This window comes from Lycium ferocissimum, unplaced genomic scaffold, assembly GCF_029784015.1.
Source record: "Lycium ferocissimum isolate CSIRO_LF1 unplaced genomic scaffold, AGI_CSIRO_Lferr_CH_V1 ctg97, whole genome shotgun sequence".
NCBI lineage: Eukaryota > Viridiplantae > Streptophyta > Magnoliopsida > Solanales > Solanaceae > Lycium > Lycium ferocissimum.
In genome coordinates this window covers 209,924-236,585 of record NW_026727848.1, presented here as the reverse complement: position 1 = coordinate 236,585, position 26,662 = coordinate 209,924, and the positions used below count along the sequence as shown (strand labels likewise).

Genomic DNA, 26,662 nt, shown 5'->3' with positions numbered 1-26,662 from the left:
AAACTATAGACTAGTGGTATAAATGAGCCATTTTTGATAGTTGGATGGCATATTTGAGCCTTTTCCGTATATAATATAGGAGGGTCATTTTTGGGTTGCGACTCGACCTAGTACTTTCACGTGACACCAACCATTTATATAAATCAAATCATAGAGGAAATTATGTCAAGACAACTTTACTAGTAGAAGAAATAAAATTTCTTTATTTAAAACCTGAGGAATACAAATCTCATAAATTAATAGCGACACTATATCCAAAAAAATATTTATTCCCTCCGTCTTTTTTCTTTTTAATCAAGTGATTGGTGGTGATTGTGAAAATAGTACAGGTAGTTGGCAATGGTGACTAGTGATCGAGGGTAGTTCATGCTAGTGGTTGATGATCGAGGGGATTGGTGGTGTTCAGAGGAGAATTCAGAATTTTAAGAGGATGGATTCACCATTTTAACTAAATAAAAGGAAGTGCATTTAGTTGGATTCGATCCCACGACTTTAAGGGATTAAACCTAGCGCTTAACCAGTGCTCCAATCAGTCTAGTTTGACCATGTGTTCTTTCAATTAATATTAGATATATTTTAAGAATTATATACATAATATACCGAGTTTAATCGGGTGACCATGTGTTCACGTGACCCATTTTTTATGCCTAAATTAGCCCCTGGTGGTGTTAGCTAGTAGTAGCAGCGACCTTTGGTGGATATGGTTTTATTGAACTTCAAAACATTGGTCATCCAACCTAGATCTTCTAGCACGCATGGAGACAGCTCTTTTCATACTCCTTTGCTATTGCATCTCCCGCTAAATGAAAAAGGAGTACATATATTTAGTATTAAAACAAAATGAACTCGAATACAAAGGAAAATAAGCGATCAAGACGGTCAACTTGCATGGAACTGAGGCGTAGTTATTGTTATAGTTGTTGTAAAGGGTAATTGATTGATTCATCCATTATAATAGTGCTACCATTTGAACATCGGGGAAGAGAGAACCACTAAAGCATAGGGCCTCCCAAGTACAGAAAGTTCCTAAACACAGTATAGCCACTGATGAGTATTCTTCTTAATTTTTACTTCCACAAGAAAGAGAAATAACCAAGGTATCATCAGATTAACAGTAATGTCTTCATAGATAAACTGGTTCGCCTAACCTAGCTCATTAATCTAAACTTTTTTCCTAATTCATCTAACAATCATCTTTATCATGAAAGAGATGATCTCCTGGAACAAGATATCCTCGATAGCATAAACCATTTCACCATGCATTGTCATAGTTCTTAAATAACACAGCCATCAACGTTCAACTTTTGTCACTAACGATTATTGTCTCTGTCAAGACTTCATGCTTCTGACGATCGTTTTCTTCATTTGCAACAATCATATCTGGCGACGGTTCCTGGATGACAAATATTATCCATTTTTCAGATCAACAGTAACGAAATCGAACATAGAAATTGTTGTAAGTCTAACAGAATAAGAAGGAACTAGTAGCTAAATTATGATACAAGTGATTCTCTGGGAAATTGTTAAACCCACAAAGTGAGAACTCCGTGCAGAGAAGCACTTCTCTTTGGCAACGGAGACAAATTCTCCATTCTCACCTATATAAGTAGGGACAAGTTACCCGCAAGGGTGGCTCAATTGGTTGAGCATGGGACTTCCATAATGGAGGTCTCAGGTTCGAAACCCCCTGCCTACAACAGTAGGGGATTTATCTTCTAGGTCGAGCTCGTCGCACGGGGCTTGCCTAGTGCGGGTTATCTCTCCTGTGTGGTTTGCGGGCTATTGCACGGGAGCGGGGTTTGCCCAGTGCGCACCCGAAGGGTAGCGGCTACGGGTTCCCTTGTCATCAAAAAAGAGGTAAAAGAGGTAGGGACAAGTTAACTCTATGAAATATGCATCATAATCAAAATGCCTGGAACGTTCATGATTTGTCTCATATTTTCCCTTCGTTAACCTATTGGGTCACAAATGCCCCTAACGTTATCTTTTGTCTCAAATATACCCCCGAACAATTAAAAAGGTCTAATATGCCCCACTCACTAACGGTGGAAGCCACATAAGACATATTTGCACCTTTTTAATTGGTCATGGGTATATTTGGACCTTTTTAATTATTCAGGGGTATATTTAGATGTTTTTAATTGTTCACTAGGATAAACCCCTATTGAAGAGCTATCTATCATCTAAAGATCTAACTTATATTCAGAAAGGTCTATCCGGCTGGACTGCTAACCAGGATGGAGGACCAACCCTCTCTTTCAGCCATACTCGCCGGTCACCTACCTCCACAATTTTGTCTAGGATGACTGCATTTTGTGATTAGTGTCTCTGATCTATAGATCTAACTTACATTTAGAAATTTTTATTATTAGTTAAGTACATGTTTATCAAATATTAGAAGATGGATACACTGAGTTTCTGCAAGACATACGTGAGAAGTGGTAGTTCAGAAATTATCATCCCAGAAACGCAACATAATAAGGCAACAACCCACAAGCAGATTTAAACGGAACAAACTTTCTATGAAGAAATGCTAGACCAAAAGCCTTACTGGACAATTGGATGCACCCTCTGCATTCTCTTTTGCTGTTTCCGGTATATCATTGCTAACATCTTCCCAATTTCTATTTGCATTGACTTCACTCGTGGAATTGTGCTGATGACAGAATAATACCAAGTCAGCTACCACAACATAATCTCCTCCAATAATGTCAAATTTATAAGGGATCTAACCAAGCATATAGAAGCTTGCATAGAACTAACCTCTAACACTGTGGAGCCACCGCCATTATCTTGCTGGTTTTCATTACCGGAAGACTCTTTTTGCTGAGATACTTCATTGCTGCCAATATTTACATTATCTATGGTATTGCTTTGACCACTCAAACTGTTCTTACCACCATCACCCTCATTCCCCTGCAATATTTCAAAAGGTTTACAGATTCAATTTATATGGCACTAAATATAATAACTTGAACAGCCAGTGTTCCACTTCGCTTCGCCGAATCAGTGCGAACTAATAACAGTTTTGAGCTTATACCTTCATCGTCAATCATGTTGGAAACTTGACCACGCTAATGTTAACTTGTTAATGTAAAAGGGGACAATAAAAGAAATTTGTCATAAATCTATTTCCTTGTTCTAGCCACCCTCTCCCTCTCCCCCCGCTTCCCAAATGGATTCCCCACTGTCAATTTGGTGATGACTACCATTGAATCAATTAATCAACCTCCCCTCAACCCAAACTACTTGGGTCGAGGTCGACAATATGAATTGTCTATATTTTCCATTCTATTGGGGATATTTTTCATTCCAATTAGTATAAAGACAAATTAGGGGTTCTTTAAACTAAATCTTCTCTACTCCCACTTACCCCTGCAAGACCTAATGGAACTATGACAGCAGTTGTGTTCAATCCTAATGGGTGGGGGGTGAGGATTGGGGAGTGGGGACTATGTCCAATTAAACCCAATGGAAGATCAGCAAATAACATGAGCCTTCACGGTTTATCAGAAGATTCACTAATTATCGCCTGCAGACAACACAATGGATAGAAGCCCATTAACGTCCTGTCCAAGAATTTCACAAACGACCTGACCATAAGCCCTATGTGCCCGCCTTTGTTCAGTTGGCTATAGCAATTGAATGCAGAACAAGAGCTGCAAAACAAAATCTTAAACCTCTTCTTCCATCCTTTTCTTACCCAAGCCAACTAAATTCCCCACTATCACGGTTCTTATCATAGTTCTATCCCAACGCAGCATCCACCGCAAACGATTTCACAAAAAAGTTATAATCTTGACCCCCCCTGTTCCACCTCCGTGACATCATCATCATCATTTTCAGTACCATCATCATCCTCAGCATTATTTGAGTACTCAAATATTCAGATACAGACCTCAAAGCCTAATGTTTACCTTATCAAAAACAAAAAGATACAGCCTTCAGAGCCTGGGCCAGGTTCACGACAAAACCGGCCAATTCTTCAGCAGGGGGATTTGTGGACAGCAATAGATTTTTGGACAGCTAAGCAGGTCGGAGAACCTACCGCCTTTCTCACAACCATACCCACGCGCCACGGGTAACCTTCCTTCACAATATTGTCTAGGACAAACTCCTATTTGTGACGAGCTATTAATCCATAAATCTAACTTATATTTAACTTTTAAAATATAAGTAGTTAATTACATTTTAATTAAAATATTATACAGGAGTTTCATGGAAGAGATGCTCACAACATAGTGATAGTTCACAAATTATTACTCCCTCCGGTCCAAAATAAGTGAATTTTTGGGGTGTGGCACACCCCTTAAGACAGTTAATTGATTACACTAATCAACGGGTCATATGACAGTATTACCTTTCGCTTTCCCCAAGCTTTTCTTAAAAGTAGATTTTCATGGAACCAACTTTCTACGAAAAATACATACCAGACCAAAAGCCTTACCGGACAAGTGGATGCACCCTCTGTGTTCTCTTTTGCTGTTTCAGAAATATCAGTGTTGACACTGGCTTCAATTGGGCAGTTATGCTAAAGAAAGAATACAAGTCAGCTAACACTTACATAATCTCATCAAATACTTTCAAAGACCAAGCATATAGAAACTGCATAAAACTAACCCCTAATGCTGTGGAGCCCCCATTATTTTCTGGTTGGTTTTCATTACTAAAAGACTGTTTTTGCTGAGATAACTCATCACTGCCAATATTTACAGTATCTGTTGTATTGCTTAGACCACTCAAACCATCTCTACCACCATCTTCAGTCCCCTGCAATGTTTTATTGGAGAAAATGTGATTTTGATTCTGGGGCTGATTTGAGAAAAAATGACAAAAATGGTCCCTTATATTTGGTGGTAGGTTCAAAATAGTCCCTTAAGTATCAGCTGAGCAGTTTTAGTTACATTGTATGGCAGTAATAGTTGGCATATCTGCGCCATTGATTACTTACCAGTCCTTCTGATCCAGCAACTGTGTCCTCCTTCTTAATTTTGGCCGTCTCTCGCAGACATTGCCTTTTAGCAGCTCTTCTCCTGGCAGCTCTACTACGGCCCTGACAGAGAGTATTGACATTTTAGTTACTTGAAGACAATTAACCAGATCTTTAAGAGTACAACAACAGCATACCCAGTGAGTCCCACAATGTGGGGTCTGGGGAGGGTAGAGTGTACGCAGACCTTACCCCTACCTTAGGTAGGGAGGCTGTTTCCGGAAGACCCTCAGCTCCAGATCTTTAAGAGTAAATTTTGAGAAATGCAATTTGCCCTGATTTTATATTTCATTTTGGATAAATGAAGGTAAAGTTACCAGCATACAGGACGTCGATGCTAATATACTAAACAAAGCAAATTAAACCAGAAACAACATCCAGCTAGCCAAAAAACACTATTGTACTAGCTTCACAATGCAATATAGTTTTTCACTACACAATGGCAGCATAATTTTTTTAAGCAAAGGCAACAATAATATTATTTTTTTGATAAGGGTAAAGGTAACAATATTATAAATCATTATCAGAAAGGGAGTGCCAAGAGTAGGAAAAACATTAACAGGCATAGAACAAAAAGTCTTGTAGCCCGACACAATGATCCTATGATATCTAAAATTGAAACTACATCATCTGAGAACCTTCTTTACACCAAAACTGAAATTAAAAAAAATACAGTTCATCTTAATCTTCTGCTCAGTGCCGATAATATATTCAAAACATCTTGAGTTTCTCTCCCTCTAGATGGCTATTGCTTTTTATACAGGATTTTCTGGAAGAGATGCTCACAACAAAGTGGTAGGAGTCGTTCACAATTTTCTTTATTTTTTTGATAAGGAAGTGGTAGTTCACAAATTATTAATCTCAGAAACACAAGCTAAATAAGGTAAATAACCCAGAAGTAGATTTTCGTTGGAACCGACTTTCTACGAAAAATACCAGACCAAAAGCCTTACCGGACCATTGGATGCACCCTGTGTGTTCTCTTTAGCTATTTCAGGAATACTATTGCTGACAGTGGCTTCAAGTGGAGAGTTGTGCTAAAGAAAGAATAAAAGTCAGCTAACACTAGCATAATCTCAAATACTTTCAAAGACCAAGCATATAGAAGCTGCAAAAACTAACCTCTAATGCTGTGGAGCCACCACCATCTTCTTGTTTGTTTTCATTACTAAAAGACTGTTTTTGCTGAGATAATTCATCGCTGCCGATATTTACAGTATCAGTTGTATTGCTTAGACCACTCAAACCGTCTTTATCACCATCTTCCTCAGTCCCCTGCAATGTTTTATTGGAGTCCGAAAACAAAATTATTTCTGTTTTTTTTTTATTAAGCACCGGGTGTCCGAGTCTCTTTGAGCCCCGACTAATCCCGGGGGTGCACAGGCCCAAAATTATTTCTGTTTATGATTTGTGTGTAAATACAAACAGTCCTGGACTTTTCTAGAAAAGACAAATAATACTTTTGTCTGTTCATTTTACGAAATACCTTATGGTTCTCTCTCATGTACTTGCTATGGCTTTCCCCTGTTCTCTCTAAATCTCCTGTTTGATTCTTGGTGTTTTCATATTTTAAACTGTTTACACATTTGATTTAACATGTCTAGACATGGTTGAATCTCTCCTCTTTTTTATTTTGCTTGGTGAAAAAATATGAAAAATGCAATTTTCTTCAATTATTAGTTTAAATTCTTCCAAATTTGTATACCTCTCAAGCTCCAAGATTAATTTTATATGTTTTTGGATTGTATTTGATCCATTGAGTCACATTATTTGACCATTTTCATCTAATAAGTTGAGTTATTTGAGTTATTTTGGATTCAACCCCTTAAATCAACAAGGCAATGCAGTAAACAAAGCAACCCATAAAATGACTTCATTATCAGAATACTTCATACTTTACTCTAAGGAGCTGTTGTTCAGAGAGTTTATCGTTTTTGGAATAGTTCTTTATTTTGTTTTAAAATCAGTATTTTGTTATAAAATTTCCAAATTCAATTTGGAGCTGGATTCCAAATTTGGAGAAATGCTCCAAACTTGTTTTTTTATATTCATAAATTTTAAATAAGGTGCTCTCTTCTCTCCTTTGCAAAAAGTATAACCAAACACAACTCCAACTTCATCAATTTCAAATAAAGTGAATAATATTTAGATCTATGGCCAAACAGTACTAAATCTACGGTATATTAACCAGCTGATGCCGCACCCAAGGGTGTGGCCTAGTGGTCAATGAAGTGGGTTGAGCACCATGAGGTCTCAGGTTCAATTCCAGCAGAGACAAAACATTAGGTGATTTCTTCCCATCTGTTCTAGCCTTGGTGGACAGAGTTACCTGGTACACATTGCTAGTGGGAGGTGAGAGGTGGGAGGTATCCCGTGAAATTAGCCGAGGTGCGCGAAAGCTGGCCCGGACACCACGGTTATCCGGAAAAAAAAAATGATTCTCAAAACTCGTCATCAATGGCTGCCTCTTTCATTTTCTTACTTTATTTCTTGCTACTCCAACAAATTTATTCTCCACAGCAACCCTCCACGCTTCTCTCTTTAGATAGCAATTCATCACTCAGCCAGAATCTTTACCCAATAAGGCCACTCCAACAATATTTTTTGAAGTCACAAAACCAATAAAATTACCCAAAACCAAACCTTGTGCACATCTAATCCTTCGACATGATTTTGTGTTCACTTACGGAAAACCACCAGTTCTTGCAGATTACACACCACCTTTAAATTGCCCATCTCAGAATTTTGCCAAGATTGTGCTTGAATGGAAAGCAACTTGTAACGGGAGGCAATGCAATTAGATACTACAAATGGGATTTTTTGGACTGTCAAGAAGAACATTTCTAGGTATTCTTCTTTGCTTACGAACAATCAAACCCTTGCTATTTATTTAGGGAACATTGTTGACAGTACCTAAACAGGGATTCACATGTGAATTTTTGTCCTGCTGAAGTAGGTGATTTTGATTCAGGGGCTGATTTGAGAGAAAATGACAAAAATTGTCCCTTATATTTGGTAGTAGGTTCAAAAATAGTCCCTTAAGGATCAATTGAGCAGTTTTAGTTTCATTGTATGTCAGTAATAGTTGGCATATCTGTGCCCTTGATTACTTACCAGTCCTTCTGATTCAGCAACTATGTTCTTCTCCTTAAGTTTGGCCATCTCTTTCAACCATCGCCTTTTATAAGTTTTTCTCCTGGCACATCTACTACGGCCCTGACAGAGAGAATTGATATTTTAAGTACTTCAAGACCATTAATCAGATCTTTAAAAGTAAATTTGCAAAATGCAATTTGCCCTAATTTTATATTTCATTTTTTAAGGGGAGCCTTGGAGTAACTGGTAAAGTTGCTGCCATGTGACCAGGAAGTCACGGGTTCAAGCCATAGAAACAGCCTCTTGCATAAATGCAGGGTAAGGTTGCAGCCTGCGTACAATAGACCCTTGTGGTCTGGCCCTTCCCCGGACCCCGCGCACAGCGGGAGCTTAGTGCACTGGGCTGCCCTTTTTTTATATTTCATTTTGAGAACCTGAACAAAAGAGGATTTCACCTATGCTCTAGATGTTACTTATGTGGGGAACAAGCAGAGACAGTCAACCATCTTTTTTTTGCATTGAAAAGTGACAGACCAGTTGAGGCAGTTCTTTCTCAAGATGAAAAAAATCAACTGGGTGAAATCAGGAAGTATAAAAGAAGTAATGAAGTGTTGGAAAAGAGATGGCAATGCAGCAAAGGAGGAGGAGAGATGGAAGATGTCCCAGCAAGCATATGGTGGACAGTTTGGAAGGAGAGACATCAGTGATGTTTGAAGATAAGCAGAGCAGCATGCAGAAAATGAAGATGAATTGTTTAGCTATTTACTATTTTTGGTGTAAACAGGAAATGTTAGATCAAACAGTAGATATTTTAACAGCTATTGACTGGTTGTAATTTAGTGGAAATAGGAAGGCACATTTGGATGTAGTTATACCTGTGGATATATAGATTAATTGTTACCATTCTCCAAAAAAAAAAAAAAAAAGGTAAAGTTATCAGCGTACAGGACGTCGATGCTAATATACAAAATGAAGCACAAATAAACCACAAACAACGTCCAGCTAGCCAAAAAACACTATTGTCCTAACTTCACAATACAATATAATTTTTTACTACACAATGCCAGAATAATTTTTTTAAGTAAAGGTAACATATTATAAATCATTAGAAGAAAGGGAGTGCCAAGAGTAGGAAAAACATTTATAAGGCAAAGAACAAAAAAGTCTTGCAGCCCATCACAAGGAACCTATGGTGTCAAAAATAGAAACTACATCATCTGAGCAACCTTCTTGACACCAATACTGAAAATAAACAAAATACCGTTCATCTGAATCTTCTGCTCAGTGCTGATAATATATTCAAAACATTTTGAGTTTCTCTCCCTCTGGTTGTTATAGGCATAGTCCATTCAGACCTTTCATATTCAGGAATAGTTGCCATTTTTTGTCAGTGACAGGGCAGTGCAAAAACAGATGGCTATTGCTTTTTATACAGGAGTTTCTGGAAGAAATGCTCAAAACAAAGTAGTAGGGTACTGGAGTAGTTCACAATTTTATTCTTTTTTATAAGGAAGTAGTAGTTCACATATAATTAATCTCAGAAACACAAACTACATAAGGTAAATAACCCAGAAGTAGATTTTCGCAGGACCAACTTTCTATAAAAAATATCAGACCAAAAGCCTTACCGGACAATTGGATGCATTTTTTGTGTTCTCTTTTGCTGTTTCGGGAATAGCATTGCTGACACTGGCTTCAATAGTGGAGTTGTGCTAAAGAAAGAATACAAGTCAGCTACACCACAGACATAATCTCATCCAATACTTTCAAAAACCAAAGCATATAGAAGCTGCATAAAACTAACCTCTAACGCTGTGGAGCCACCACCATTTTCTTGTTGGTTTTCATTACTAAAAGATTGTTTTTGCTGAGATAATTCAACACTGCCAATATTTACAGTATCTGTTGTATTGCTTAAACCGTCTTTACCACCATCATCCTCATTCCCCTGCAATGTTTTATTGGAGCCTTCGTTCGAATTAGCCAAACTTGAAGTCTGAAGTTCGGAGCCTAATACCTGAAGAGAGACCCGAGTTCAAGCAGAATGTTATTTCTGATTATGATAATTTTGTGTAAATACAAAGACCTGGATTTTTCTAGAATCGACAGATAACCATTTTTGTCTACATTTTACGAAACATATACGGGGCGTATGTCTCATGTGTCTTTAATTTTATAATTTTATTACTAAAAATAAGCAAAAGTAACGTTTTCATTAAAAATCTGCAAATAAATTCAAAATAAACACCAATAATATAAAAGCAATTATTATAATTATTATTTGGGATAGGTAAAAACACAAAAAATGATAATAGCCTGGATAATCTTTAAAATGAAATCTTCATTCACTTATAGTTACCAGTTTCAAAAAAAAAAATGAAATCTTCATTCACTTCATCATCAATCTCCATATCTATTAGTCCTTCCCGACCTCAACTAATATTTGCACCGACTTTTATTTGTATATCCAAAGAAGGAGAAGGGCAAAAAGTGTAAGAGCAATGACAACAAATGGATAAAGTTGATTCAGGAACATAGTGCTATGAAATCTCTATCATATCAATTTCAGGCTGGCAGTGTTATTTCCTATGCGAGTTGCTTTTTTTATTTATATATTTTAGGAAAAATCAGTACAACAAGATAACATAAAGTATAAATATCATTATATCTGTAAGGACTGCAAGGTCATTCCGAGTGAGAATCTTACGACCCAACATAAGCTATTGGTGATGGATTTGGAGATAAGGAGGAAGAAGAAGAAGAGGGTTGTGGATGACCGACCGAGGATTAGGTGGGGGAGTTTGACTTTGTATAGTGCCCTAGAGATGGGGGAGAAGTTGATGGCTATGGGAGCGTGGGATAGTAGGGGGGATGCGAGCAGTATGTGGGATAGGACGGCCGATTGCGTGGGGAAAGCAACTAGAGAGGTATTGGGGGGTCTCAAGAGGCGTAGTGGTGGGTGCCATAGAAGTTGGTGGTGGAATGGAGAGTCGAGGAAGGTGGAGACGAAAGCGGAGACATATGTGAAGTTGGTAGATAGCAGGATGATGAAGAAAGCGGATGAACGGGAAAAGTATAAGACGGCGAGAAAGGAGGCGAAGTTGGCCGGTTTCCGGCGGCAAAAACGGCAATGCCTTTGAACGCCTTTACGGAGAACAGAGGGACGAGAGAGATGGGGATAAGAAGGCGTTTAGGCTTGCCAAGGCGAGAGAGGAAGGGCACGCGACTTGGATCAAGTGAAGTGCATCAAGGTCGAGGATGGCAAAGTGTTGGTACGAAGCCCGCGTTAGGCGGAGATGGCGTGTACTCTCGCCACAACTCTTGAACGAAGAAGGGGACAGAGACATAGTGTTGGGAGATTTGGAGCACTCTGATAGGCGTCGCGACTTTGGATATTGTAGGAGTATAAAGGTTGAGGAGGTTAAGGGTGTTGTTCGTAGGATGCGCCGGGGAAAAGCGACCAGGACTTTGACGAGATTACTGCGTGCGGGCGGGGTGGGTAAACTTGAAGTGGTTTGGGTTGTTTAATGTCATTTTCAAGACGGTGAAGATGCCCGAAGAATGGAGGTGGAGTACATGATTCCACTTGTACAAGAACAAGGCGACATTCAAAACACGACAACTATAGAGGTATCAGTGCTAAGAATCACTGTATGAAAGTGTGGGAAAGGGCGGTGGAGATGAGGGTGAGGAGAGGTGTGTCTATTTGTGAGAGAACCGGATTTGGATTCGTGCTTTGGGGCGCTCGACTACGAAAAAGCCGTTCATATTGTAAGGAGATTGATGGAGCGATATAGGGAGCGGAAGAGGGACGTGCGCGTGAGTCTTCGTTGACCTAGAAAAGGCTTACGACAAAGTGCCGAAGAGGTCCTATGAAGATGCTTGGAGGCTAGGGTGTGCACATGTTGTACATTAGAGCGATAAAAGACATGATGATGGAGCTAAGACCGGGGTAAGGACGGTAGGAGGAGACTCGGGTGGCCTTACACGTTACGATGGGATGCGTCGGGGATCGACTCTTAGCCGTTTATTTCGCCTTGGTGATGGATGAATTGACGCGACAAATACAAGGTGAGGTGCCTTGGTGTATGTTGTTCGCGGATGACATGAGTCTACGATTGACGAGACTCGCGAGCGGAGTTAACGATAAGGGCGAAGGGCGGAGACGGACGTTGGAGTCTAAAGGATTTAAATTGAGTAGGACCAAAGACGAGAATACTTGGAGTGCGAGGTTCGGTGGCGTACACGTGAGGTCGCCGAGGAAGCGAGGCTTAGTACCCGAGCCGTTTCAAAGAAAGGAAGTTTCGAAGTATCTTGGGTCTATTATACGGGGAGATGGGGATATCGACGATGATGTTTCACGTCGTATTGGTGCAGGGTAGATGAAATGGAGGCTCGCATAGGGTCTTGTGTGACAAGAAAGTGCCACCAAAACTTAAAGGCAAGTTCTACAAAGTGGTGGTTAGACTGACTTTATTGTACGGGGCGGAGTGTTGGCCAGTCAAGAACTTTCAGAAGATGAAAGTCGCGGAAATGCGAATGCTGCGATGGATGTGTGGGCACGCTAGGAGGGATAGAATTAGGAATGAAAATATCCGGGATAAGGTGGGAGTGGCATCGGTGGAGGACAAGGTGCGGGAAGCGAGACTGAGATGGTTTGGGCATGTGAAGAGGAAAGACACAGATGCTCCAATGCGGAGGAGTGAGATATTGGCTATGGACGATTTCAGGAAAGGTAAAGGGAGGCCGAAGAAGTATTGGGGAGAGGTGATTAGACAGGACATGGCACAGTTTCAGCTTACCGAGAACATGACCTTAGATAGGAGGTTGTGGAGGACTCAGATTAGGATAGAAGGCTAGGTTGCTTATCCTTTCACCCTAGTAGTTGTAGTTTTGCTCATTCGTTTATTGCCATTTGATTTCTGCATATATTTGTTGGGCCTTTGTACTTTGACTATCTTATTTATCTATGGTAGTTAATGCTCCTTTCTTTCCGGATTGTTCTATCATGACTTTCTCGCTTTTGTTATTCCTCGTTTTCATATTGTTTTTGATATGCTTGTCCCTATCTGACTTTTTGTCTTGTTTTCCTCTCTTGAGCTGAGGGTCTTTCGGACACGGCACGGCCAAAAAAAAGAAAGAGTTTCGCTCGGTTTCCGTCCTACCTTTCAAGGTGGGGGTGCCGTTTGCGTACACTCTACCCTCCCCAGACCCCACATTGTGGGATTCTACTGGGTTTGTTGTTGTTGTTGTTGTTGTATACTAAAAATAAAAATCATAATTTATAGCAAAAATACTTCTAAACAATAAAAATCAAATTTAACGCCCGGGGCGTATGCCTTTACACCCGGGGCTTATGCTTTTGCGCCGGCGACTTACGCCCCAAATTCTAGGGCGTACACCCTATGGATCTACGCCTTTCATTTACGCCCCGGAGCGTTTTTGGTACGCCCCGCCTAGGGACTCGCCCCGAAAACACCTCTGAAAACGCTGTTCTCATGTACTTTTTTTTTTATAAGGACTCTCTCATGTACTTTCTAGGGCTTTCCTCCATTCTCTCTCATTTCCTGTTTGATACTTGGTACTTTAATAATGGATAATTCAAAATGTTCACACATTCAATTTATGAGGCAATGCAATACGTGAACAGCGCCAGTATGTCACTCTGCTTGGCCAAATCAATAAAAACTAGAATAGTTGAGCTTACAACTTCATGGTTTAATCATAACGGAAACTTCACCATGGTGATATTAACTTATTTTCTTGTAAAAGGGGACAATAAAGGAAATATATTACTCCCTCCGTTTCAATTCATATGTTTTACTTTCCTTGTTGGTCTGGTTAAAAAAGAATGTCACTTTGTACATGCAGTACTAATTCTTTTAATCCAACATAACCACAAGATGTAAAGGGCATTTTGGTACGTTACATACATCTTATGTTCCACCTGTGGGATTACACTAGGTATGTTGTTGTACATACATCTTATGTTTAAAACCACAAGATTCAAATGTCGCCTTTAATTTCTTAAACTTTGTATCCAGTCAAACTAAGACAAATAACTTGTAAAAGGGGGAGTATAATTCTATTTTCTTCTTCTGACCAACACCCACCCCACCCCCCAACACCCCCCCCCCCAAAAAAAAAAAAAAAAAAGAACCACAAAAGAACTCTCATTCTGTGATCTAAACTTCTCAACATTGCCAGCATCTTGACATCCGGGCTCGAAAGATGATAAATTCTTCACTGACAAAAGGTAATGATAAATTCTTTACTGACAAATGTTAATGACTATTATTCAATCAGTTAAGGCAAACTAACTGGGTCGAGAATATGAATTCTCTACATATTTCACTTTGTTGGGCCGTATTTCATTCCAATACGTATAAAGACAAGTTAGGTGTTCACTAAACTAAAGACTTTCTATCCACACTAATCTCTAAAATACATAATGCAAACTATAATAACAAAGATTACACATTTACACCTTGATAAACCCAATGGAACAACAGTATATTACCTGACCCTCCGCTAGTTTATCAGAAAATTCACTAAGCTTATGACTATCATTCAATCAATTAACCCAAACTATCTGGATTGACACTACAAATCCTCTATATACACCACTTTGTTGGGCCATGTTTCAATCCAATACATATAAAAACATATTCTCTAAACTAAAGATTCTCTATCCACACTAATCCCTATCGTACATAATGCAAACTATAACAAAGAAAGATTACACCTTGATAAACCCAATGAAATAAAATCAAAATTACCTGACCCTTCACCAGTTTATCAGAAGATTCACTAGGCCTATAATCACCTGCAGTTAAAACGATAGACGGAAGCCTACTAATATCCCATCCAAAAATCTTACAAATGACCTAACATATGCCCTATGCGTCTGCCTCGTGTTAGCTATAGTAATTGAAAGCTGAACAAGCGCCACACAATCCTTAAACCTCTTCTTCCACCCCTTTTTACCAACCCCACAACACACAAGACAACTAAATTCCCCACCACTCTCACAATTCTTCTCATAATACTCCCTCAATGAAAAGAAATCACCTAGTGTTTTTGCCTCCACCAGGAATTGAACCTAAGATCTCATGGTTCTGAAACCACTTCATTGACATCTAAGCCACACCCTTGGTGTAACTTATGCAAGCAGTTAACCCAAACTACCCGGGTGGACAATATGAATTCTCTATGAGTTCCACTCTTTTAAAGCACATCTCATTCCAATACGTATAAAGACAAATTACCAGTTCACTAAACTTAAGATTCTCTATCCACACTAATCTCTATAACACATAATGTAAACTATAACAACAACGATTATGCCTTGATCTCGAATAACAATTAATTACCTGAGCCCCTACCAGTTTATCAGAAGATTCACTAGCCTTATAACTTGCAGTTAAAACAATGGATGAAGCCTTACTAATATTCCATCCAAGAATCTTGCAAAGAACCTGACCATATGCCCTATGTGTCTGCCTCGTATTAGCTATAGTAATCGAATGCTGAACAAGCGCCACGCAATCCTTAAACCTCTTTTTCCACCCCTTTTTACCAACCCCACAACACACAAGACAACTAAATTCCCGACCACTCTCCCCATTCTTCTCATAATACTCCCTCAATGCACCATCCTCATCAAACAACTTCGCGAAACCATGGCATTAACAATACCAATACTATTCCCCATTCTAATACACCCTAATTAGTACTATTTAAAAATTATGCAATGCAGGTTATTCAATTGAACAAACCAATCAGTCGACAAAAAATAATGCTGGCATAACTAATCTCAGCATTAATAATACTCCCTATTCAGTAATATTCTTTTACACCCTACCAAACGACCCCTAACAACAATGATTATGCCTTGATAAACCCAATGGAATAACACTAAATTACCTGACCCTCTGCCGGTTTATCAGAAGATTCACTTGCCTTATAACCTGCAGTTAAAACAATGGATGGAAGCCTACTAATATCCCATCCAAGAATCTTACAAATGACCTGACCATATGCCCTATGAGTCTGCCTCGTATTAGCTATAGTAATCAAATGCTGAACAAGCGCCACGCAATCCTTAAACCTCTTTTCCACCCCTTTTTACCAACCCCACAACACACAAGACAACTAAATTCCCCACCACTCTCCCTATCCCTCATCATCATCATCAATTTTAAGTCTGGTACAACTAATACCAGTACTACTTATGCACCCTATTCAATATTATTCTTATACATAGTAAAACATGGCATTAACAATACCAGTACTATTATCATTCTAATAGACCCTAATCAGTACTATTTAAAAATTATGTAGTGCATGTTATTTAATACAGCAAACCAAATAGTCGATAAAAAATAACGCCACCATAACTAATCTCCGCATTAATAATACACCCTATTCAGTACTATTCTTATACACCCTACCAAAGGACCCCTAACAACAACGATTATGCCTTGATAAACCCAATGGAATAACAGTAAATTACCTGACCCTCCGCGGGTTTATCAGAAGATTCACTAGCCTTGTAACCTGCAATTAAAACAATGGATGGAAGCCTACTAAAATCCCATCCAAGAATCTTACAAATGACCTGACCATATGCCCTATGCGCCTGCCTCGTATTAGCTATAGTAATCGAATGCTGAACAAGCGCAACGCAATCCTTAAACCGCTTCTTCCACCCTTTTTTACCAGCCCCACAACACACAAGACAATTAAATTCCCCACCACTCTCCCCATTCTTCTCATAATACTCCCTCAACACACCATCCTCCTCAAACAACTTCGCGAAAAAACCATAACTTTTCTCCCCCTTTTCCTCATCATCATCATCCTCCTCGTCATCCTCCTCAGCATCGATCAAGTACTCAAAATAATCCGATACCGCCTTTAACGCCCCTTGGTGGGCCCTGTTCGACGCGAAATTAGCTAATTCTTGATCAGTGGGCAAATGAGGTTGCAAAATTGGTTGTGGTTTAAAGCTACCCCACCCTGATTCTGTTACAGGTGGCGATTCGACAGGTTTCGGGCAAGGCCATTCAATACCTGAATCTATTATAGCTTCCTTATTGAGCTTTTTCGGGTTCTTGATTTTCCTTTTCTTGAATTTTGTTGAACTTGAGGGCTGTAGAGGAATTGGAGTTGGGTGGGTGGGTATAGGGGGGTGGGGGTGGGGTCTAGGGGGACCTTGATGCCATAAAGAATGGAGGTAATGAACTTCTTGAATTAATCTTTGTTCATCATATCGATTCATTGGAAAACGTGACATTTTTTTTGAAGTATTTGGGCAAAAGGTTTTGGGATTATATTGTTGAAAAGTTTGAGAATTGATGGAAACTTTAAGGGTTATGGAGTGAAATCATCAATTGTGTTGAAGAAAATTATGTTCTTGAAAGTGGCAACTGAAAAAAGGATTTGTGCTGTGTCGTAGACTATTGAGGGACAAGTATTTAGTACTACTTGCTTTGGGTTACGAGCAATGAAATGAACAAAGCGTGGTTAATTAAGCAAAAAAGGGGAAAAATTTAGGTTCAAATTTGACCTTTAACTTTATAAAATAGTTCTAATTTATCTTTTATTAATAATTGAGGTCAAGTATACCCCTATCATTATCAAATGGTCCATATATATATACTTATTCACCAACGATGGGAGCTTCAAAGTTGGGAAAAGGTTTAAATTTGCCCTTAATTATACAATATGGTCCAAATTTGTTTATGTACCTAGCGAAATTATGCAGATTTTATTTTTTAAGCCACCATCCATCGATCAATCATTATTATAATAATTCATTATTATAATAATTGATTCTCTTCACTCTCCAGAACACCACTTGAAAATCATCATTACTCCATTGTCATTTCCATCCGATGATACTCACCGAAGAACATAAATACAATTCCCACAAGACAACTCATTTTGAAACATCAGTTCCAACCCTTTATTTTTGTCATTTTTCCTTGTCACGGTGTCACCTATCCGTGATATCACAGACGCGCAACTATTATAACTCCATCTTGACAGTCATAGAGCCCGTTTGAATTTACTTATTTTAAAGTGACTTTTAATCACAAATCATAAGTTAGAAATTCCTTTTGTCGTTTGACTTATTTTTGTCATTTTGGGTTAAAAACACTTCTTTACTTTACCCAAATACTACAAAATGACTTAAAGCGATTTTAGCTTAAAATCACCTAAAACAAGTCAATCCAAAATATTGGGCTCATAATCTGTTGCAAATGATTTAGAAGCTAAATAGGAGGTTGATGTGGAGCTATGACATCGCTATCTTGATGATCCGAAAAGGATTAGTGATGGAGTTCCAGTAGAGGTTGAAATTTAATGATAGAGCTATATTTAACCTCAACTATCCACGGATGACATATTTGGTCTATTTCGCAAAATTCAACAGTAAATTTTTAGATATTTTCCCTTAATCAATAAATGAGTTATGATCCAATTTACACAAAACTCTCAAAGTTTGCTTGAATCAAAATGAATAAGAAAATGAGTTATAATCTCACCTGTCTCGACATGGTCCTAGATTAAATTTTATGTGTTTTAAGTTTGGATTATATTTGACCCATCATGTCACACTATTTGACCATTTCATCTAATAAGTTAATGAGTTATTTTGGAACAAGCACTAGTACTAAATAAAGCAAACCAGAAAATGACTTCACTAATTTTCACAATACTTCATTCTTCACTCTAAAAAATCCATATATTAACCAGCTGATACTCAAAGTTCATCATCAATGGCTATCTCTTTTCATTTCTTAGTTTATTTCTTGCTACCCTTATTTACCACAGCAACACTTAGACAACAATTCATCACTCAGCTTGATTCTTTACCCAATAATGCCACTCCAATAACTTTTTTTGAAGTCACAAAGCCAATAAAACTACCCAAAACCAAACCTTGTTCACACCTAATTCTTGAACATGATTTTGGGTTTACTTATGGAAAACCACCAGTTCTTGCAAATTATACACCCCCTTTAAACTGCCCATCTCAGAAATTTTCCAAGATTGTGTTGGAATGGAGGGCAACTTGTAAAGGAAGGCAATTTGATAGAATTTTTGGTGTTTGGCTTAGTGGGGTTGAGATTTTTAGAAGCTGTACTGCTGAACCAACTGCAAATGGGATTGTTTGGACTGTTAAAAAGGACATTACTAGGTATCTTTCTTTGCTTATGAAAAATCAAAAGCAAACTCTTGCTGTTTATTTAGAGAACATTGTTGATAGTACCTATATTTGTGTGTACCATGTGAAATTTTTTGTTCATTTCTATAATGAGCTGAAATTAGGTGATTTTGATCATGGGGCTGATTTGATTAGAGAAAATGACAAAAATGGTCCCTTAAGTTTGAGGATAGGTTCAAAATAGTCCTTTAAGTATGCACTTAGGGGTCATTTGGTTGCCGGTTAGGAGCTAAGTTATTCGTGTATTAAATCCTGCATAAGTAATACCATGTTTGGTAGCATTCTTTTGCTATATATAAAATTCAACACATCTAATATGGTTTTTGGTTTGCAATTTAGAAACTCGCATAACTAATACATGTATAAGTTATGAGGGAATCTATGTATTATTTTATGCAGTATAGAAGATGGAATAACTAATACATGAATAACAAACCCTGCATAACTAATCCTGCATTAAATAATACATAGATTCTCTCATAACTAATGCCTGCCTTACTAATAGCTGCATAACTCTAGCTTAGCAACCAAACAACCCCTTAATGTTTTGGTCCTTTAAGTTAGTCAAAAGTTAACGCTTTTAGTCTCCGTCAAATATTTTCCAAACTTTGTTTTAGATTTGAGTGGAACTATGAAAAAAAAATCAGCGGGAACTCACATTTAGAGTTACAATATTTGTAGTTTTTGCTATTTTTAATTTAATTCTAGAGGCTGGTGCAGCTTTTTGAGGTGTAATTTCTGCTCTTTTACATCTTTTTACTGTTGGTGTAGCTTTTTGTGCTGCATATTTTATGATTTGATGGGACTTTCTTTGGTGTTTATAGGTACTCTTCTTTGCTTATGAAAGATCAAAATCTTGCTGTTTATCTTGGGAACATCGTTGATAGTACCTATACCGGGGTTTACCATGTGAAAATTTTTGTTCACTTCTATCCTGCTGAAGAAGAATTGGGTCATTTTGATTCTGGGGCTGATTTGACTATACCCATTTCAAGAAATTCGCAGTTGAATGATGGGTTGTGGTTTGAGATTGAAAATTCGACTGATGTACAGTCGAAAGATTTCAAGATTCCCCAAAATGTGTATAGAGCGGTATTGGAAGTTTATGTTTCATTTCATGAGAATGATGAGTCTTGGTATGCAAATCCACCTAATGAGTATATAACTTCAATTAATCTTACTATCCCGGGGAATGGAGCTTTTAGGGAAGTGGTGGTTAGTTTGGACGATATGGTAGTTGGTGTAGTTTGGCCTTTTACTGTGATTTATACTGGGGGTGCGAATCCCCTCTTTTGGAGACCGATTAGTGGAATTGGCTCGTTCGATCTTCCTTCCTATGACATTGAAATTACGCCATTGTTAGGAAAGATTTTAGATGAGAATACTCATAAGATATCATTTAGGGTCGCAGATGCTCTGAACGTGTGGTACGTTGATGCAAATTTGCATCTTTGGTTGGATGGAAAAAGTAAGAAAACGGAAGGAAGGTTGTTGAAATACAGTTGCCCGCCCCTCTCCTTTTCGCTGCGGACCAATTTTACCAGTCTTGATGGATCCTTTATCACAAATGCTAGTAGGTCGGTCAAATTGACCGGAAGGGTAAGGTCGTCCTATGGAACGATCACTACGGAGTCGTCTCAAGATTTAAGTTATAGCAACTATATGGTCATGGGAAATGAAGGGAACTTGCAAATAGTGGATCAGATAATTGAATTCAATGATACTGTTTCTTCTTCTGTTCACTCACTTAAGTCCTTCAAAAAGTTTCTGTTCCAGTGGTATTCTGACAATGTCGATCAAGGTAACCAAAGCTATGCCTCGATATCGAATTTGACATTGGGATTAGATGAGAAGAGGGTAAAGGGTTCCAAGTATGGATCTTTGGTTAGTTCTGTTAAAAATATGCAAAAAGCGCAGGGTTATATGCTTGTAAAAGGCCAGTTAGTAGTCAATGGACTTGGAAGTACCCAACAAGTATATAAATATAAGGAAGATTTGTGCTGCTACTCCAGGAACATAAGCAGCTCAAATTACACGATACTTTATGATAAAGTGAGGAATGGCTGCAGCAAAAGTACTAGGTCTCACTGGCCTTTGAGGATTGGTAAAATGTGGTCTCTTCCTGATTGAAGGGTCTTTTGGCAATCTCATCTGACATTTCCAAATTCCATTGTCTTTCACTCCTTTGCTGCTGGAGTGCCTCTATGTAGAATGGTGTGATCGGAATTGGCAACTGTGTCATGGTCTTGTAATTATGATGCAAATGACTTTTTTGTTTGTTTGTATTCTTGTTGTCCTCTGCAGTGCCTCTTTTACTCTTGCACCTCTTAACTTTATAACTTTGTTGATATATGTTTTTCTGCTAAAAATTTGTCTTCGAAATTTCACTCTATTTATCTTTTGCTATTTAAGTTCAACTTGTGTAGATATTTCTACCTACAGCTACATGTTCATGAGAATAGTTGGTGTTCAGCTTTTAATGACTTGGGCATTTTCGGCGTGTTTCGTTTGCAGTTAGGTATTTGGTATAAGTATACTATGTTTCTCTTCCTATTGGTTCAAAGGGAAATGTTTCTGGCTGAGAAGCAACAAAAGCTATATTTTGGAACTTTATCTTCTCTTTAGCTCGAAGCTATATTCTAAGGTATTGTTTTAGGAACTTGCTATATCTTGATCTAGTGGGAGCAAGTATGATTTGTAATCCTATGTTCAGAATGAAATGATCTATTTTGATTCAGATATGGTCTCTGGATTTCGTTAGTTATGAGAAGAGTCTCTGTATTTCGTTAGTTCCGAGAACGCCTTCTTTTAATTAGTAGTACTATACACAGATGACTTCTGCTGTTAACATATGTCATTGCACTTTGAAACTCAATCTCAATTAGTTGAAGCAATTCTGGAAAACAAGTGCACCTTACAAAGTGTTGGTTTGTTGCAAGAGGGGCTTGTTTAACACAGGATAACCTCCAAAAAGAGGACGACAGACCTGTGATCTACTGAAGTGTTGGAACATTCGATGCAAGATCTCCGACAAAAGAAATGGTGGCAAACTATCCTGGCTTGCATATAGCGGACAGTCTGGAGGGAGAGAAACACGAGGCGCTATGAAGATAAAAGAAACTCTTCTGAAAAGATCAAGATGAACCATTTCCTAGTGTTTTCCATTTTTGTGTATACAGAACTATGTAAATGATGGATCATTTGTCTAAGAATAGGAAGGTTTGTTCGTTTTGTTCCTTGTAAATACTTTTGCCTGCACCTTCTTAGTGCTATATTAATAATGCACTTACCAATTCAGAAAAAACCTTGCTGAAATATGAAGAGCGAAGGCATCTTTCACTTTCCGTCTAACATTTTTTCCTATTTCTGATTGGTAAGAATCAGTTCCATTGAGATATCTTTGATCAAGTAAACTAACTATAATAAGAATTTTTGCTATTTTTTCTAAAAAGGCCAGTCTTGTGCACGCAAAACATCCCACGTTCATGCAGGGTCCAGGGAAGAGCCGCACACCAAAGGGTGTGATGTAGGCAACCAAGTCCGAGGAAGGGCAACATCGCAAAGGATATGTATGATGTAGGCAGCACACCCTAATGCAAGCATTAGTGGCTGATTTCACGACTCAAATTGTGTTATTTCTTTTTTCAGACAACTTTACCATTGCTACAATTTGTGTTATTTCTTTTTCTTTTAACCCGGATAAATGAAAAAAATTGATGCTATGCTTGAGGTTGAAAGAAGAAAACAGCAGAAGGGAGGGAGGTAAAAGAAAAGTAGTTTAGGCTTGCATATTTTCTAAGTTAACGAGTAACATATTATGAAAGTGAAAGTGGAAGGCCAAGTATATGCTTAACAATTAGGTTGAAATAAGAGAGTTAAACAATCTCTGAGATAGATCCAAATTTACCGTCATTTTTTACTATGATTTAAAGTAACCCTCAAATGGGAGCTTCATTAGGAGTCAAGAGCAAAAATAAGACTATTTTTCTAATTATAGGTAATATTATACAACAACAATAACATACTCAGTGTAATTCATAAGTGGGTTCTGGGAGGATAGAGTGTACGTAGACTTTACCCCTTACCTCGTAAAGGTAGAGAGGTTGTGTTCGGAAGACTCTCGACTCGGGTGCAGCAAAGCAGAATAGTTATAAAAGAGGAAATACAACACTAAAGAAAACCAATGCGATGACCAAAACACAGTAAACAACACATGTTTACGTATATCAAAAAGCAAGAAACTACGTAAAAAGGATAATATTACGACGGACACGGTGCTCCAGATTACAACCAAGCCTAATTCCGTTAAAAAGCAAGATAACGCTCAACTACATACTAACCTCCAACCCTAATCGGCTGTCTTCATCCTCTCCTATCAGAAGTTTTAACCCAAAAAAAAAAAAAAAAAAAAAAAAGTTTCAACAAAACTTATGAGGAAAACCAAAAATTTACCAATTTTTACTAATAGCTAAATACTTTTAATTCATTACACTTAGAAAACATTTTTTCAGAAATTAATTTAAATAGTCGTTCATGTTAAAAAAAAAAAAAGTAGCTGGCAGATTCAAAGCATATGTATAAACCTCTAATGTAATATGTGTATTTTGGTTAAGGATTATAAATATTTTTTACTGCCAAATACACAACTTCCCCATCTTTCTTTCTCCCTTTTTTTGGCAGTTAGCCAAAAAAGAAAGATAAGGAGAAAGGAGAAAACACATACTGCTCAGTTAGCCATGGGTTTTTCTCCATTAACAACAACAACAAGGTCTGTGTCTTTTTTCTACACAAAATTCTTCCCTTTTTACACATCCCCATTTCTTGAATTCTTTTTCTTGTAAATAATTTTTTTAAAGTAAGCATTTTTTTGGGTTTTTCTCCATTAACAACAACAACAAGGTTTGAGCTTTTTCAACACACAATTTTTCCTTTTATGCAATTCCCATTTCTTTATTATTAGTCCATTGTTTGCCAATGCTTTATATGTACAAAATGTTTAAAGTAGTGTATTTTTAACAACAAGATTTAAGCTTTTTTAACACAGAATTTTTTTTACTTGTTGCACATTCTTATTTCTCTATAAGTAGTTTCTTTTTTGCCAATTCTTTATTTGTATATAATTTGTTAAAGCCTTTTTTTTTTTTTTTTTTGCAGTGGGTGTTGTAGTAGTTATTGCAATCTTGGATTAGGGTGGAAATCATCAAGCTTGTTTGTGCAATCAGGGTTTCTTCCAAATGGGGTTTCTGCTAAACTCACAAAGCTCAATGCTAACACAGTTTGGGCCTCTTCTTCTGGTATATATCTATAAGCCCATATAGTTGACTTTTTCTTTATTCATATATTTTGATTTTCTTGCATATACTTGTATTTTTTTTTTTTGTAGCTACTGTTCCTTTTTTTTCAGACTGCTTTATCATGATTTATTCGTTGTCGCTAGTTTCATTTTCATACTGCTTTGAACTGCTTGCCCCTTATCTGACCTTTCTCGACATGTTTTCTCTTGAGCCAAGGGTCTTTCGGAAACAATCTTCCAAGGTAGGGGTAAGGCACCGTACACTTTACCTTTCCTAGACCCCACATTGTGGGATTTCATTGGGTTTGTTGTTGTTGTTGTTGTTATAGTACTCCCTGTGTCCCAAAATAGTTGTTACATTTCGCTTCTCGAGAGTCAGTTTGAGTCATCTTTGGAGCTAAATTGGATTAGGTTAATTCAGTATTTAAAAATTAAGATATTCAAGAACTATAAGAGAAGTACTACAAGTTGCACTTCTTCTCATATCAATATGACAAAAAGGTATGTATGTCTTAAAATGTTCGTCAAAGTTCATGTAGTTTGAAACTTGAGAAGTGAAACATGACAAATATTTTGAGACGGAAGGAGTAACTTATTTTTCACTTTTACTTCGTTTTAGTACGATGATGATATGAAATGAGCTTAAATGAAGACGTGAGGATTCATATAGCCAACTCCAACTTGTTTGGGACTAAGACGTAATAGTTGTTGTTGTTGTTATAGTAAGGAATACTCCCTCTGTCCCAAAATAAATGATGTGATAGGTGTACGAGGGTCTATCAGTAACAACCTCTCTATCCCGCAAAGGTAGGGGTAAGGTCTGCGTACACTCCACCCTCCCCAGACCCCACTTGTGGGACCACACTCGGTATGTTGCTCTATAGGTGTACAAGGGTCGAAGTACTTAATTTTTTGTGTGCATTCAGGCATGTTTCCATAAATTTCGAATAAAGTTTACATTTTTAGCAACTAGATCAAGGTATTATTGTAAAATATAATATTTAAAAGATATTGAAAAACCATTGTCGAAGAAAATTCTTTTTGACTATGTAATAGTAGTTCAGTCATGTAAAAATTGGATGGAGGTAGTAACATCTGTGGACCCTTTGGTATAGATTTTGCTTAGATCCTTAAAGCTGGTAAACTATGGTTTTGGTTCGCTACCGAGTAAATCAGGATCTTACATCTTAGTGGATGGATTTCGAGGTGGATGAAATTGTATTGTGTTGATGATGGAAAGGAGAAAAGAGCTTTATGCAGAATCACGCTTCCTCAATTTCGAGTCGTAACTAGTTTAGTCCAACCATGGGTGCAGGAACATGCATCCATTGTTAGCATAGAAATCACTGGCAGAGAGAGAGAGGGGGGGAGTAGTGCAGGTGGATAGTTCTACAAAATGGACTGTAGTGCTTAATTGGGGTCTCAATGGAAAAGGTGAGAAGCTAGCGAAGTTGTTAAGTTGTCTTGAAATTGTTGTTACAAGCAAGCTGCAATCTTTTTTAGTCCGGATTTAGAATGGAACTTATGGATCTTTTTCTTCTTTCTTATTTCAATTTGATCGTTTCTTTGTAGCATTACATTTTTTTCTTTTTGATGACATGGGAACCCGCAGCCGCTACCCTTCGGGTGCGGCACGAAACTCACCTCTCCATGCAATAGCTCGCAAACCACCTTTGGAGAGGTAACCCGCACTAGGCAAGCCCGTGCGACGAGCTCGACCCAGAAGGCGAATCCCCTGCTGTTGTAGGCAGGGGGTTTCGAACTTGAGACCTCTATTATGAAAGCTTCATGCTCAACCAACTGAGCCACCCTTGCGGGTACATTTTCTCAAATACTTTTATCACTCTTAACTTGGTGTAAAACAAATAGAGTACCTTTACAACAATTATATCTTGATCACTATGACATGTGTTTGATTATATCATATTAGTACCTTATCAAATAGGTAATATATTTGTAGAAGGACAATGTTATAAGTTATAACTTGTTTGATCCCTCTGGATACTAGCTTATGATTGTGCCTCTGGTAGAATATAAGATTTAATTT

At 37.9% G+C, this 26,662-nt stretch overlaps 2 protein-coding genes across 7 annotated transcripts; one reads left to right on the top strand and one right to left on the bottom strand.

Moving 5' to 3' along the window:
- Positions 1-919: 919 nt before the first annotated feature.
- LOC132046176 (uncharacterized) lies at positions 920-17,490 on the bottom strand. Of its 6 annotated transcripts, none has more exons than XM_059436736.1 (12): positions 16,602-17,489; positions 9,891-10,103; positions 9,715-9,798; positions 8,105-8,206; positions 6,113-6,265; positions 5,944-6,027; positions 4,952-5,053; positions 4,621-4,770; positions 4,448-4,531; positions 2,764-2,916; positions 2,552-2,656; positions 920-1,393 (listed from the first exon to the last, which is right to left on the bottom strand). In XM_059436736.1, exons 1-12 carry the CDS (start codon positions 17,382-17,384, stop codon positions 1,298-1,300), a joined length of 2,109 nt encoding a protein of 702 aa, XP_059292719.1. In that variant the 5' UTR covers positions 17,385-17,489; the 3' UTR covers positions 920-1,297. The 6 variants fall into 6 exon arrangements, with proteins under 6 accessions (XP_059292719.1, XP_059292720.1, XP_059292722.1 ...); XM_059436737.1 differs by having other exon boundaries at positions 9,891-10,034; XM_059436739.1 differs by lacking the exon at positions 4,621-4,770 and having other exon boundaries at positions 16,602-17,490.
- A 1,256-nt stretch (positions 17,491-18,746) lies between these two features.
- On the top strand, positions 18,747-21,469 carry LOC132046161 (peptide-N4-(N-acetyl-beta-glucosaminyl)asparagine amidase A-like). The gene is made up of 2 exons (XM_059436722.1): positions 18,747-19,295; positions 20,147-21,469. The coding sequence occupies exons 1-2, from the start codon at positions 18,874-18,876 to the stop codon at positions 21,450-21,452; spliced, it is 1,728 nt and encodes a 575-aa protein (XP_059292705.1). The 5' UTR covers positions 18,747-18,873; the 3' UTR covers positions 21,453-21,469.
- The last annotated feature ends 5,193 nt before the right edge of the window (positions 21,470-26,662 follow it).